This window comes from Eurypyga helias, unplaced genomic scaffold (assembly GCF_000690775.1).
Source record: "Eurypyga helias isolate BGI_N326 unplaced genomic scaffold, ASM69077v1 scaffold2295, whole genome shotgun sequence".
Lineage (NCBI taxonomy): Eukaryota > Metazoa > Chordata > Aves > Eurypygiformes > Eurypygidae > Eurypyga > Eurypyga helias.
In genome coordinates this window covers 9,438-25,747 of record NW_010251855.1, presented here as the reverse complement: position 1 = coordinate 25,747, position 16,310 = coordinate 9,438, and the positions used below count along the sequence as shown (strand labels likewise).

At 40.9% G+C, this 16,310-nt stretch overlaps 1 protein-coding gene across 1 annotated transcript in view; it reads left to right on the top strand.

Moving 5' to 3' along the window:
• Positions 1–15,534, top strand: part of SDC2 (syndecan 2) — a 58,164-nt gene extending 42,630 nt beyond the window's left edge. The window contains exons 3-7 of the mRNA XM_010152141.1: positions 2,926–3,019; positions 3,886–3,997; positions 10,951–11,084; positions 11,869–12,004; positions 13,267–15,534. Coding sequence (XP_010150443.1) covers positions 2,926–3,019; positions 3,886–3,997; positions 10,951–11,084; positions 11,869–12,004; positions 13,267–13,430 — 640 coding nt within the window. The 3' untranslated portion in view covers positions 13,431–15,534. The remainder of the gene's footprint in view (positions 1–2,925; positions 3,020–3,885; positions 3,998–10,950; positions 11,085–11,868; positions 12,005–13,266) is intronic.
• Positions 15,535–16,310: the final 776 nt, after the last annotated feature.

Sequence of the window (16,310 nt, the reverse complement as noted above, 5' to 3'; positions counted from 1 at the left end):
GCTGCTTTCATAGCTCTGAAAATAAGGCTGTTACATAAAAGTGACATGAGGGCCCTCATTTCAATTGTTAGCCATAGGAAACAGTCCCTTAAGTATTTGGCCTTCATAATAACTAAAAATAGATTTATGGAGGTAGAATTTGCAAACTTTTTTATTTTTCTTCCTAAGCATATTGAAGTGCTAGTAGAGACCTTTCTCTGTCCAAGCCTACTGCCGACAGACTTGTTTTTCCAACTTCTTTGTTATGAACAGCCTGGAAGTAGTCCACGGGCCCCCATGGATTCCCAGCTGACAAGCGAGAAAACATTCCTAGAGCAAATATTAAATCAAATTTATTTTTACATAGCATAAAATTACAAAGCATGGCTTCAGTGCTTGATACTCACTTAAGCACCATGAACTATTCTTTTATTTTCATTACCCGTCTCTCATTTTCCTAAGCTTTATCTTCACAGAATTCTTTTTAACGGCTCTGCATTTTTCATTAACTGTTGGGCTTTTCTTTTTATTCTTAACCTTAAGGCAGTTTTCATTCCAAGTGGCCTAAGGCAGCTACGGGATTCTGAGCAACTTGGAAAAGAAGTGCAAGCTGTGGGTGTAGAGGGGCTGCCCTTACCCCAAGTCTACCAGCCAGCTTGCAAAGAGAGTCTTTTGGGGGACAGTGCAATGAATTTGTTTATGCAAATGCCGGAGGATTTTTAAGCTACAGTATGCTTCTCTGTGCCTTTGATTTGAGAGGGTGCTCATATCCTGCCTGAGTTCCACTAGACGAGAATAATTTGTGCTGGAAACAGGCTGAAGCAGGGGGCTCCGGACATAAAAGCTGCAGAGCGTCTTCCTCAGATGGAGCTTGATGGCTGATCTACGTCCGTTTGGGGTTTGCTGTACCATGTATTTCTCCCTGTAGTAAATATTGTACTGGATCTCTAAGACTGTAGGGAATAGTTTTCTCATTCTGATGGATATGTGCCATCCGCAATACTAGATATTAAACCATGTTTCACATTGTATCCTTCGCATTCCCAGAATAAAATACAATGGATGCTCAAATTGCTGATGAAAACTACCCAGGCTTTTCTTCTATTTCTGTTCCTCTTTTTTCAGCTGGTTTAAATCTTAAGAACATCTCAGCATAGCTAGAAATGAAAGCTTTTGTCAGCTGAAAAGCCATAATTCAGAGAAAGAAGGGGAGTGAGCATGATGGTTGGGAGCATGGCTGACCAGGCACTTGCAGCTTGGGCTGAATTGGGTTAGATGCTCAGCTGCCTTACAGAATATTTAGAACTGTCAGGGGTCACTTCTATCTTCGAAGCACTGGAACAGGTTGAACAGGTAGCCCAGAGAAGCTGTGAATGCCTCATCCCTGGAAGTGTTCAAGGCCAGGCTGGATGTGGCTTTGAGCAACCTGGTCTAGTGGAAGGTGTCCCTGCCCATGACAGGGGGGTTGGAACTGGATGGTCTTTAAGGTCTCTTTCAACCCAAACTATTCTGTGATTCTATGATTTTCTGACTCCTGTGAGGCTGGAAAGAGCAAGAAAAGAGGGTTGTTTGTTTTGGAGGAGGGGATGTTTTGGATGTTTGTTTTTTTTGAATTCTACTAAGTTTGCTTCTGATATAGACAGAAGTGGGAAATGACCTAGGGAATCGATTGATCGGTAAATTCATATTTTTATTTAACACTTAAAAATTCTGGGCATGGGTGTGTGATGCTTCTGTTCTCATGAAGACTAATTTTCACTCACTAACATTTGCAAACTTGGGCTGTTTCTCAGCTGTTGCCAAACGCTGTTGGCAATTTCCATTGTTAGGAAATGTATCCAGGTAGGTCTTCAAATTTTTTTCCCAGCTTGGCTTTGAGTAACGTTTACTACCTCTGATACCTTTTGAATATTGTATGCCTTTTCTGTACTCATGGTCAGCCACCTGTGTTTCCTTTTAAATATGTTTTGTTTTTTCCTGCCTGATATTGAAGAGTTCGCTGTTTTGTACCGCAATTGTGGCTGAAAGTAAAGTGGGGCAAAGTGGCTTGGTCCATTGTGGCAGCCTGATCAATAGCAGGATATTTGTCCCGTGACAGGGAGTCGTTTTCCTATACGGAAACAGTCTCAGCTGCGTCTTAATTACAATACCACCTATACACCTACTGAGCTACTTCAGGCCTTCCTTTGGAGACATCTTTTAAAGGGATTAAGTCATTTGATGGTGACCAGACATCGTCTTGAATTTCTGCTTTGGACGGCAGCCAGTTCCAGGCAGACCGTGTGAACTGGCAGCAGCAGCAGAGAGCAGGCCTTTTATAAACCTATCTTAAAAATGGCTTTTTTACAGGTAAAAGCTGCTGTAGCAAGAGTAGGCTTTGACCAAGTGTCATGTTGTTTTTATTTTCCTCTGTAGAAGAAAAACTGGGTAATTCTGTTTTAGTTGAGAGAAGTGTTAGGGCCCCTCAGTGCAAAGGTCTTTTACTCTGAAATACTTTAATAATCAGGATGTCCTTTCTGCTTTCCATGAAGAACCATTTTTTTTAATTGTAGATCAAACTGAAGAGCAGTTTTCTGCTGTGAAGAAGCTTAGAACAGGAATCTGTTACCAAAAAGCTGCTGGAAAATGAAGTCATAAATGTCTTTAATATTTTTTTAGACCTCTGGGAAAAAATTTACCTTGGAAAGTGAGGTGTAGGTCTTTGCATACAGGAGTTACCCCTTTAAAAGTTTGGTACCCTTTAGGAAAGCTACAGTGAATGTTGGTAGAATACAACGGGCGATCAATGCTGTGCAGTAAAAAGTAAGGTGGAAAACCTTGAGACTTAGAGCAGCAGGTTTTAGTGCTTATGAGATACAGAACAGATGCATTTTGGTATAGCATTTTGGTATTTGGGTTTTTGACTTAAAACTGCATTTGCAACTGTCATACCTTTTTATCGACAAGTTGTGGCAAACGGGCGTTCACAGAAATGCTGGTAAAAGTAATAGTAGTAATAGCAGCAGGTACCTTCTCAGTCACCAGAGATAACACGGTTCCTGTAAGGTTGTTTATGTTCTGTTGAGAAAGCACAAGCTGCTGTGGAAGAAGACAGCTTGTAGCCTTTCAAAACCTGAATTGTCAGTTTGAAAGGAGGACTGATACCTTGTTCTATTATCAGCTCATTTTAGCAGGATCTGTCTCATTGGGGAAATACTTGCAGACATAAAAATGTAGTGAAAGTCACAGGAAGCCAATTTTTAGCCTTTTGACGGTACAGCTAAATTTTAGGAGAGATGCATTCATTTAAGAGTTGGAGCATCATGCCTGACCAGAATGTTGGCGATGTGCTGTCTGATCTGGCTGGAAATGTCATAATCCTTAATCAACAGCACTGTCTTGGAAATGCTTGTATTTTGTACTCCCAGCTGTTTGTTCTGACTTGTAAAGAGTTTCATGAGGTTTGGCTCGCTATACCTCTGAGATGGTTTTTGATATGTGCTTTTTGCTTCCCATTTGACTTCACGTGACAGTTTATAGATTTGTTTATTTGAGGTCTTGACAGAGGGCTTCAATCCTGGGATTTGCTTCTTCCTTGTTTCAGAAGCTCTGCAAAGAATATTGCAAATCCTATTCATTCATTCATGCATTTAATGGGATGAAGTGTGATTTGAAGGGGGCTTGCTTCCTAAAGATTGGGTGGTTCCTTCGTTTTCATTGTGCAGCCTTGGATATGTTTTTTTAATGCTATTATTTTTAACAATTACTTTAACATCTTAGATGAATGCGTTGCATGAACTGAAAGTATAAGCTGTGCTGTGTGCCATCATCAACTTCAGAAATAGGAGCAAAGGTTAAGAGACTGCTATGCTAGCTATGCTGGAGAATTGCTATCTTTTTAACCATTCCCTCTTATCTGTTTTCCAGAGAGCTGATTTGACCTCTGATAAAGATTTATACCTTGACAACAGCTCTGTTGAAGAAGCATCAGGCGTCTATCCAATTGATGATGATGATTATTCTTCTGGGTCAGGTTCAGGTGAGACAACATGTCACAATTTACTTGTAAAAAAGTGTAACAAGTAATGCAATTTTTTGAGGAAAAGCTGTGCAGTTTTCCTTTCTAAGCTGGAGATGACCCTTTCAGTGACTACCGTGAGTGCTTGGCGCTCTATTTACAGCGAACTGAGCATCCCTGCGGGCTAGGTTTTAAATACTAACTTTCTGCTCTTTTCTCTTACTCCTTAGTTGCATCATTTCACTGCATCTCTCTGCTGTCCCTCTGGTTTCTGCGTAGGTCTCTCTGGAGTTTAGAAATAACTATTAGGGAAAGCTTAGTTCTCCCTTAGCATAATGCTAATTTGGTAGTCTGTAAGAAAACAGCAGCAACAAACTTGTTTTCTCTTAGATGCATCCAGGTTCACGTAAACATGGTGTCCATTCCTTTTTTTGTTGTTGTTGTTTTTTTAAATTTAGAAGTCTAGATACTGCCAAAAACATGCCAGTTTTCTCTGAGTTAATTACATCCATATAGTGAGTAAAGAAATTCATAAACATAACACACTGAATTCTCAGACTTAAACACTCATTAGAGTCATGTAGCTAGCTCGTCATTTTTCAAAAAACTGTCAGTGAAACCTCATTAATCATTTATCTTAGAAAGCCTCTTTGTGGAATATCCTCTAGACTAGCTGGGAGGCTTCAGCCATTAAAAGTTAAGTACAGGATTTTATGGTAGTTCTGGAAGATAAATTTCCCTATTGTTGTGAGCATTAGCTGAGCTGTTGTGGAAATCTCATTTATTTTCCAAGTGGTTTACTTATTTGTTTGCTCTTGCACTTTCTGTAACCTGTCTTTTGGTGTTCATATGCACTTGTGAATTTTTAAAGGGTGAGCCCTTCTTGTAGCACTTTGTTACTTTGTAAGCCACAGCTGAAACTTTTCAGATGGATTTTAGGTTTTCCTTTCTTTTGGAGATTCAAAGATATGCCAAAACGAAGTTTGCAGAGTTCTGATTGTGCTGCCAGGCAAATTCAGCCCATCCACCATGGGCACTTGGGTAATACCCTGCATTCTGGGAGTCCTCCACAGGGGCAATTTGGCGTTCTAATGTGATCAGAGGTTTAATCGAACATCTTTGCTGTAGACTTGTTTGAAGGGAAATTTAACATTTCATTTGGAAAAAAATAATTAAATTGACAAACCAGTGATTTCATCCAGTTCCCAGGACTGTCTAAGGAATATTCTGATCTCTGACAAAATTGCCCTTTCAGTCAGCATCCCATTCTGTCATGTTTGGTGACTTTGTAAGCTTCAGAAAAGGAGATAGGTTGACAATAAATAGTATGGAGAATGGACTGTTCTGGGATTATTTTTATTCCTCTGTGGAGTTTGGCTGTGTCTAATATGGATGATTCAAAATGCAGCCCTGCTTTTGAAGTGGAAAGAACTATACAGGAACTGGCTTCAGATTTTATTAACCCATCTCGGTGGTATAAGTGGAGCCAGAAAGACAGAAACTACCTCTAGAGTTCACCAACAGTAACACCTTGGCTTTCTCTTCTCTTTTCCTGTGCTCAGCCTTGAGCCATGAGTGGAAGATGAAGTACAAAACACATACTCCTGCTACCTCTGGCAATCTGTTTCTTTCCTACAAGTAAACAGGGAAAGTCTCATTGTTGACTGAGACTGGCTGGATGCCCTTTGAGAGAGCTCATGTGACAGTACCAAAATCTAATACTTTTGAACAAAGGGAGAACTCTGAGTTCAGATAATGTTCCAAGGAATCTGTGAGCCCAGTTCTATTCACTCAAGAAAAAATCTCAAGAGGGAAGCAAATTAGCATCCCTTCCACCCTACTCATCCTGTACTTACTGCTATCTCCATTTTATGAAATAGAAAGTGTCCTGCAGATGTACCAATGATCAATTTTCCTCATATTACATTAAATGTGTCTCTCTTTATTTGATACTCAGTGATGTAGTGTTCCTAGCAGGAAGAGCCTTCCCACTCAAGAGTGGTTTTCTCGCTCTGTAGTTCCACTCTAAGCAAACAGATCCAAGATGACAACATGCTGACTCCTTTCTTTGGTATGAAAATTGTTAGCTGCCACCAGGCCTAAGGAGATAAACAGGAATTGTCAGCGCCACCATTAATGCCCTTGCAGGTCTGCAAGTGGCATTAACATGGACAAATGTCACTGTAAGCATGACACATTTCAAACCAGAAACTGGCTGAGGGCTTTTTCTGAGGAGAAAAAAAAGGTGATGGTGTTCTGCTTTTTTTCTTTCCTTTCATGGCCTCCTTAGTTTTCATCTACATTCAGCTACTGCTCTACATTTGCACAAGTGTTCAGTCTGAATCCATTGGTCAACAGTTTCTGAAGGAGCCATGCTTGCTTCCTGATTGTCCTGTATCAGCAGCATAAAGTCCGTAGTGAATTCATTAGTTCGCTGTTTCCTTCTTGCAGTCTCCATCTCTGAGGAGATGCCTCAGTCTGTCATCACTATTTTTAGTGTAGGAGTTTGTATATCACATAATAATAAAAGAGTAAAAATAAGTTTTCCTGCCTATATACAGCTTGAAATGGTTTTATAACTACTGTTGCTTTTTCCTCTGGCACAGAAGGTCTTAACTGAGCCCTAGACTTGCAGGTACCTGGAAATAGCTGCTCAGCAGCATGACTACCCTTATGTTGTGGAAAGCCACCATCTCTATTAGATTTATCTAATGTTTTTTGGAAAACTGATTCTTGTGTCTTCTCTTAAGTTACTCCTGGTAGAGAAGTCTATGCAATATATATCAGAATCTGATGCAGATTTTTCTTCCCTGTCTTCTCTTCCCCCAGCCTCGTATTTCTCAGTCGATAGCAGCTCGAATTGGGAAGAGTAGCTCAGGACAAACTAAAGTGACATTGTGACTGGGGACTGTTCTTGAAATAAAGTTAGGGTGGTGGGACTGGAGCTCTTCCAAGCAACACAAGAGCAGATCTGCTTTGACTCTTGGCCTAAGGGGAAGCAGAAGCCCGGCTCCAAGGCTGGAATGCAGTTTAGGAGTCCGTGGCAGTGTGGTGTGGGGCTGGGTGGGGAGTGGTGGTGGGGCTGGGGACCATGGTTCTAGGAGGGGGAGGCAGGGGCGCTCTCCCAGGTGCTGATCAGGAGCTGGCACAGGGGCGGTGGCCGACGCTGGATGCTCCTGGCCCTGGTGGCAGTGAACCCGGCAGCCACTCCAGGTGGAGTGACACACCCTCTCCTGGCGTGCTTCCCCTACCCTGACAAAGGCAACACAGCAAGTATTCATTTCTCTGCTTCCTAAGATCCCACTCGTATGTGCCTTTCAGATTGGCTACGAGCAAGAGGTTCTTCTGTCTGCCTGCTACACCAGCCCCAAGCATGACACTTGACTGCTTGGTTCTCCAGGTCCTTTAATGTAAAAACCCACTGTGATACTGTTGGAAAGTGTGTTTGTGTTGTCCTGGACAGAGTCTTCAGTATACTTCAATATACTTTTATTTTCTTCAAGTTTTATTGGGGTGGATTTGGTTTTTTTTCTCCTCCTCTGAGAATTACCAGAGAGACAGTATCCTTGCACTGTCCCCATTTATTTCAGCTACAGTTCCCTGATAGGGCATTAGTATTATGTTTATGGTGTCATCTCTGGTTGCCTAATGCTGTGTTAAGGACTGGGTTGAGGGCTTTTCATGTGAATGGGGGTGAGATAAGCCAGCTAAAAAATATGTCATTCTGGTATGTGCTACACTGTTGATAAAGATGAGAGGTGTAAAAGAGATGGTGGGTATGTGTGTGCCCACCTTACGGCAGGTTTGCTTGTGGTGGTAGTACTCCCAGCTTGTGATGTGCAACAGCAAACGAACATGATGCCAAAAGATAGGGTGAAATGGTTGGATTCATTTGGTAGGAAGAGTTAATCACTGGCTTCTTGGCAAGTAAGAGTGCTAACTGTTGTGGGCTTTTTGTAGTATACAATGATTTAAGCTGGCACTGTCTTGATTTCCTGACAAGTTTCCTCAAGCACCAAGAGCGTGAAAGAGCATTTGCATTCCCTTCATATAAGGGACAGCTAATAGATACACCACTGGGAGCTATATTAGATATTTACAATACTATAGCAGAATTTAGAGCTATTTTGACCACTGTGAAGACAGCAGTTGGACATCCTGAAAAGTTGCATTGGATAAAAGACAGTGTGTGATGGTCAAGAGCTCTCAACTCTACCACAGAGGTGGCTATGTGTTTAATCACTGCAGGGTTTTTGCAGTGCCCTCACTTAGAGGGCAGCATCTATTTGTAGAGGGATTCAGGGGAGATAATGCCCAGCACTGTCACCCAATCTGGCCAAATGCAGAAACCCTTTGAAGAGACATATTTTCAAGAGGAAAAAGTAAGCTCTTACACTCCAACCATTTCACAGTATTCCTCTTAACAACCTAGTTGGAAGTTATGCTCATGACACTGTAGGTTTTTCTTTCCAATCATATTTAGATTTAAGGAGGGGGCTAGTTCTTTCTTTTTTGCCTTTTAGGGAACATGAAATTAAAATGCTATTGCTATGTTCTAGGTAGCATTAGAGAGGATTTTCTGATCCCTCCATCCGATTTACAGATAATTCTGAGAAATACTACTATCAGTTCGGCAAGGGAAATGCTTTCCCCTTGTTTAGACCTACTCCATGCCAAGCAGAGACCTGTCTAGATAAAGCTAATTAGAAAGCAGGAACCATGGGTATGTGTCTGAGCCAGTCTCTGAGTCAGGCCTAAACGATAGGTGCCCCAGTGTTTTGGGGATTGTCAGGATTCCACTGAGGCCGTACAGAAGAGAAGTTGGGTACCTTTGGTGCAAATCTAGTTGACTAGTCCAGGCGTTAGATTAGTTACCCATTTGAGAGACTGGAAATCTGCATCCTCTGTAGCCATAGAGGTTCAGACCTGTAACACTCGCCATTTTATCTGGCAGACACAACTATTGCCTGAAACGAAGGTGGCATTTAAGGATTTGGAGCAGTTATGATTAAATGGGATTTATCGTTTCATAAAAAGAAGAAAATAAAGTTCTGTACTTTCAAGGTGTCTTTTATCAGATCTCTAATCTGATCATCAATTTTAATTTCCTTGACTGTGTAGGTCTTGTGTACTTTGGAGAAACTTTAGAAGGTAAATCAGGCTGAGCTATCCATTGGGCCCTTATTTCTCAAAGAAAACTCTTGAGGCAAAGCCAGAAAAATTTTCCTGTTGGATGCTTTTCCTCACCTCGGTTTTGAAGCAGGATGTTGGGGTTTTTTTTCTTTTTTGATCTTTGAGTAGCATTTCAGGAAAATACCTGATTCTTGTTGTGAGGCCTTAATTCTGGAGGTTGCACTGTAATTTTGGTATGTGTGAGGGTTTTGCCAGTATTATTCTGTGCCGGTAGCTTTAATGTAGTACTTTCTGTAATGATTCCAAATTTTCTTTTCTACAGTGCAGAAGTTGTTTGAGTCTTGTTAATGCCTTTCCTTTCAATGCCAAATATAAATTCTTGATTGTGAGTTCAAAACTTCGTTATTGCGCTCATGTTTTCAGCCTGTTTTCTTTTTCTACAAGAATAAGACAAAAAGCCAGTTTGGAATAAATCAGTCATACTATTCTGTTGTAAGAGGATATATTTTTATTTGTTAGGAATTACTGTTACGCGCATTTGCTGGATTTATTACCCAATAGTTACTTGGGTAACCAGTGTCTGTAATAAGCGGAACACATTGACATTCCGAAGGAGTGGTCCAAGAATAGGTTGATTCTTTTCTTTCCTCTTTCAGGCCTTGCAATAATTTAGTCTCTTGTCTGTGTCTTCTTCCTTCCAGTATCACTGAAGGATATTTATTAGACACGTCTATTATCTTATTCTAAAGGAGCCTTCATATTCCAGCAGGGCTTTGAATGTGGAGGAAATTAAATTTAAGGTCATCTTTAGGGAGTTTTCTGTCCTCTTCCTCTGTAATTTCAAAATAAAAAGGCTTCTGAATTATGTGGGGTTTAAAAGCATGTGCATTCCTAGTGACTGAAACATGAAGTAATAGCAATCATCCTGTAGATAGAAATGATTTTTTTTTTTTTTATGTTTGAAGGTTTAACAGATTTGCTGTAGAGGAGAGACTTTGTCATTGAAGCAGTGTGTTAAAGGGAAAAGCTGTTCAGTTCATGGAGTTTAAGTCAAGTCAGGATAAAGAAGTTTGATTGATTTATGATATGCAATTAACTGGCAATCATTGAACTGCACTTCTGGGCTTAATATCAGCAATAGAACAGATAAGCCCCTTAAAAAATGGTAACTTGCAGCTACAAATTTCCAACCCCACTTCTATAACTGATCGTAGTATGTGCCACCTAGCCTGGGGTGTGCAAGCTGCCCACATCTGGGTCTGCAGGACCGTCTGCCTGCACACCCCGGCTGTGGGAGATGCAGGAGCCTCCAGCCCCACGTCATCCCTAGGTCCGCCCCACTGCCTCCTGCCACCCTCAAGAGTTGACCCTGCAGTCCTGGAGTGTGGGTTCTAGGGGTGCCCCTGTGGTGGGGGGTGGAGGGGGGAGTGGCACTGCCCAGCCCCAGCCCCGGTGCCATGTCAGACAGGGTCATACCAGTTCGGACAGCTGCTGCTTTCACTCCAGGGTTTCTCCCCCTGTTACAAGTGTTTATGCTTTTTTTTGCTTCTTTTCAAGATGATTCCTTGTGTTTCAAAAATATAATTTTATTTTCCTGGTTACTGCTTAATCCAGCTGATGGCCCACCTTTCTCTTTTATGGGATCGCTTGGGGCAGATATCCCCCTGATAGTTTGGGGAACACTGTTTGCACTCACATCTTTATCTTAGCAGGGATTCTTATCTAGGCCTTTTGCCTAGGGTGGGCTGTACAAGCACCCCTACGTTGGTGTCATAATGACACATACGATTGGTCTGGAAGAATTTCACAGGTCAATGAAATGTCACCTTTTTGGTCTCCAGGTGCTGAAGAAGATGAGGATAGTGCAGTGATAACAACATCCAGAACACTTCCAAAGTTACCGACAACTAGTGATGCATCTAGGGGAGAGACCACCACGGTGAAAATGCAGACCAAGGTGCCTGCACAAACAAAGGTGTGTAACTGGAGAGCAACGCTATTTAAAACAGTTCTGCGGTACCCCACTGATGGCTTGATGTTAACTATGTTTGATTTATATGGATTAAAAAGCACACCCCCACCCCCAAACTTTACTTAGTGCTACTGCAGCCTGTTAAATGAATACAGAGCTGCTCCATTTCATTCCTACTGGAAAGTCTGTGCAGTGATGTCTGGATTTCACATGGAAGAAGAGAGACACGCAAAAAAGGATATCACATGATACACGAGACAGTTGCTCGTGGTACCTTTGGCTCCAAGCTGTACCTTTTTTACATCTCTCAAGGAGGTGTTCAAAATTTCTACATGAAAATTCCCTTCTCAAAGGAGTATGTTGTGTGGTTTGGCTGTAGTTTGGACATTTGCCAGCTTCCGTTTACTATGTCAGTATTTCCTAAGTTACCCTCAAAGGTGTTCTGAATATAACACACCTGATGTGTTAATTTCAGAATTGTTATTTCATTCAGAGGCCCTTATTCTGCAAAACCCAGCCAATATTTAACAGCTGTTTGCTAAATATACTTCTGGGGGTTTTCAACTTGCGTTTTTCATTCCGACATCGTGACGACAAGTAGATCCAGTTACAGTGTCTAGCACAGCTTGCTGTGGTGAAAAAGCTGCCCACGTGTTGGGTTTGTGGGTATTGGGGAGTAGGCATGTGGAGCCACAGCTTCGTGGCTGCCCGTGACGGGCAGCGCCTGTGCCGACTCGCGGTGCACCCTGTCTGTAAGCCGTGCTCTGTTTTCCTTTTTGTGCCACAGTCACCTGAAGCGATCGATAAAGAGGACAGGCCTGAGACGGATGCCAAGAAAAAGAGCGATGAGCCAGGGGATGACACCGATGTGTTCACCGAGAAGCATTCAGAAAACCTCTTCCAGAGAACAGAAGTTCTGGCAGGTGAGGTGTCGTTTGTCAAGGTCCCTCTTGCCAGAAAACACAGGGGTTCTGTATCAAATAATGCAAACTCAGCGTTGGTGTTTTCTCGATGGATCAAACACGTGCGTGGGGGTAGCCAGTGGGTGATGTGATGAGAATGAAGCGGGCATCTTCTGGAGTCATTCAGTAGTGAAGTCTTGCTAATTGATCTGATGCCCGCAGGTTGAATACTGCCTGCTTGAATATCTGGAGCTTCCACAGCTGGGAAAGGGAGTTGTGGTTTGGATTGGTGCTTGCAGTGCAGAAACCTATTTCTCGCCCACACATCGCTGTCTGGCCTATCTGGTGCAGGTGGACACAGCATGGGAAGACATCCTGGCAGGGGTGGGCGGGTGGATGGAGAGAGATGGATGAGTGCTATCCTTTGGATACAGAGGGCCTGTTTCAATGCGTAACCCAGGGAGGGACAGGCTCGCCACCAGTGTTTTCACCTGATTTTCCTACGTGTGAGGGTTTCTTGGTATAAGAACAGCGTTTACAGGTAAACTTTTCCCCCGTGTCCTCGGGGAGGGTGTTGGGAGCCATGAAGATCACACAGTTTTGGACCACATCTTCCTCTGAACACCAAAATGTGAAATAGCCTTAATATCTGCATCGGTGGAAGCATGCGGGTTTGCTATGGAAATCTAGTTGGAGTTGATACTTTCTCCACACTCACAAGTGCATGGTGAATGCAGTGGCTCTGTTCCTTCAGCTCCATCAAAGGTTCTCTCCTATTACCCATCAATAGGAAATTCATTTCAGTCTAGAGTCAGAGGGAAAACTGCTGGAGGAAAGGGAAAAGCCATTTCTTAGCTAGTACAACAAACAGTTCCCTCAAGGCTGAGAATTTTAACTGTTGACGAGTTAAACTCTTTAACGAGTCAAAGAAATGTAAATGTTATAAATGAAGACAACTTTATGCTCTGGCCGTATGGGGGGCTTTCTTAACCGAGGTTTCGAAAAAATTGTAATAATTTTTTTAGAACTGTGGGTTGTTGGATCGCTCACATGTAGGTGGAATGTCCTTTTAAGTGATTGCCTTCATAAACACTAACAGACTTTCTGAGAATGTATTTCAAGCTACTGATAATCACGACAGTTGCATAATGGGAACTCTTTTTTTTTTTTTTTTAATTTGAAAGTAATGGCAAACTCATTGTGTGAGATGGAAAAGAAAACAAAACCATGGTGCTAAACTTGTTTTTCTGGCACATTGTGAATCTCTGTTTCTTTGATTGCAGCTGTTATTGCTGGCGGAGTTATCGGTTTTCTATTCGCAATCTTCCTTATCCTGCTGCTGGTGTATCGCATGAGAAAGAAGGATGAAGGCAGTTACGACCTTGGTGAACGTAAACCATCCTGTGCTGCCTACCAAAAGGCACCTACTAAGGAGTTTTATGCATAAAATTCCTATTTAGTGTCTCTATTTATGAGATCACTGAACTTTTTTAAATAAAGCTTTTGCATAGAATAATGAAGATTTTTTTTTTTTTCATTAAAGAGCCATTACGGCACCTTTATGATAAAATCCCATTGTATTTAAAACTTTTCATGTATTCCTTTAAAAATGTAAAATTAAAACTTAACATTTGCAGTGTTCTGTGAATAACAGTGGCAAAGCATTATTTTATAAAACCATTGATGTTCACTGAATCATTTTTAAAACTTTATGCATAAATATAAAATAATGAAAATGATTATTTTATCCTATGGTTCAATGAAAGTTGTTTAATTTTTGTCGGCATGTCTCAGATTGATCTTACAAGTTAGTTTTTATTTCATTAATTTATCTGTTTCCAAAAAAAAAAAAAAGCCTTTTTGTAGTTGTCATGGTGCAATTTGTCTTCGGATAATTCAGATAACGGTAACTTTTAGTGTAAATGTAATTTTTCAGCTATGTAAACTTTAACCTCCACTTTGTATAAATTTAAGTGTCAGAATATCAATTTTACACTTTGCATTGTTTCTCAGCGTACCTGTAGCTTCCGTGAGATTTGTAACAGCAAATTAATGTGTAAAATTGGATTATTACTACAAACTGTATAGTCGTATTCTTACTAAACAAATCTCCTGTAAGGAAGATTTGTAGTAAGCTACTGACAAACCTAAGCAAACCCAAAGACTCTTAACAGTATTTTGAGAAGTTGCTGCAGATTTCTATGGCCACTGTATTTGTTAATTATTTGCAATTTGAAGGTACAAGTAGGGGTTTAAATTTTTGTTCTTTAAAAATGCATTTTAAGTTGTAAACGTCTTTTAAAGCCTTTGAAGTGCCTATGATTATATGTAACTTGTCGCAGACTGGTGTTAATGAGTATATAACAGTAAAAGAAAATGTTGGTATTTTATAAGCACAGACAATTCTAATGGTAACTTTTGTAGTCTTACATGGATAGACATAATTGTAATTTGGGAACATAAACACTACTGAATAAATCATGTGGCCTAATACTGAGAATTTCATTGTGATATACTTTTGTACGCTTTCCATTTTATGTCTACTTGCTTATGTTTTAATGTCACAGACTACATCAAGTAGATCGTAAAAAATCCAGACCAAAAAAAAAAAAAACCCCAACCCAAGGCTGTTGATCAGGCTGATCCTCGGACCAGATTTATTGCTGAGAGAAGTGGGCAAGTTTGTCTTGCATCTGGTGTATGAGTTATGAGTCATTCCACCTTTGCATTATATTTAATGGCAGTGTTGACACAGACCTGTTCTTCCAGCAAATGTTGTTTTCCCTACTGTAAAATTCGAAGGAGTACCTGGTTTCTTTTATTATGTATATCGGGTTTTGGTTTGTTGTTCTGGCTTGTTTTTACCCCGGCCTTTTGGAGGAATTTGGTTTATTCTGCTCGGACTCCAGCAGAAGAGTTGAGACGAGTGGAATGTCTTCATAAGAGAAGAAAGAAATATTCCAAGTAGAAGAGAAAAGGCTCTGTTGCTTAGACCACAGATAGGTGTTGGATAGAGGGGCACGTGGAGAAGACGATAGTCTGCCTCCTTATATTATGCTTTGTCACAGACAAATGGCTTCGTCTTCTGCTCTCTGAACGTCCTTATTTTTTATTTTTGAGATTTCCAAAATAGAGGTGTTCAGGACATCAAGCTGAACTGCTTCTCAGAAATGGCAATGTATTGTAAATAAGATCTGGTGGCTCTTCAGATAAGAGTTGCATAACTTGTATTTGTTGCTGTCCCAAGTTCAGTGGTCATTTAGGAACAAACGAACGCTATCCTGTGCTAAAATATTTAATATATTGCTTTTTAAATTACTTACACTTACTGGCAAGTTTTTCAAAGCCATACAAGTTCAACAAGTAAAAACAGGGTAAGAATTTAACAGGTATATCTTATTGTGCAATATTTAGTGAAATTCAATTAGTAAAATAACTGCTTGAAATAACTGTGCCAAGAAAAAAAAATTTCTGGCAAATGCTGTGCCACTGCTGTAAAATAAAGCATTTGTTAAAGTGCCAAAATAAAGTCTACCATGCCTAAACTAATACTTTATTTGTATAGTCTGACATCCAGTTTTTTTGAAGCTTATTTTGCTTGAGGAAGTAGATCTGAATTTTCTATAAGGGTGCAAAGAGTATCGCTGTAAGCATAGCTATTAGTATTAAACCCCAGATAAATTGTCTCCCATCTTCATAAGCAAATTGATATTAAGAAGCTGTTTTCTTTTTATTTATAATGTTGGACTCTGCCTGTAGACCTCATGCACAGGACGCTGTATCCAACATAAACATCTGATGTAATTACGCAGGCTACCAAATATTGTGCTTCTCGGGTTCCTCCTGCATCTGCTTACAAGCAGAAGCAATGGTAACGTTTTGGCTCTGTTTCACCATTCGCTTTTTTTCCCCCTACATATCTGCTGTGTCATATACAGAAGAGGTTTAATGCTTCAGCTGTGTACACAAACTTATAGAATTGCAATCCTGCCACCCTCCCAAACGAAAACTTGAAGCTTCTTTAACAGGCAGTAGGTACGACAGTCGCGTTTATCATCTTGCGGTATCTTTGCCTTTGTCTTTTCAGTGCCAAGCCATGCTATTAGGGAACAGTTCTGAAAGAGCTATCATCTCGATTATAAACATGGGTTCAGTTTGAAAGCCATCAGCCTGAAAACCAGGCTGATGCAGCCACCCGGCTTCCAGCAACGCCGTTGGTAAGAAACGGGTAGCTGAATGTGCGTCTCTTACGCTGAGCCTTCTTAGCGCGAGTTGGTCTTTGGTTTTGCTTCCCTTTTGTTCTCCCCTTCCTGGATGTGTTTCTAGC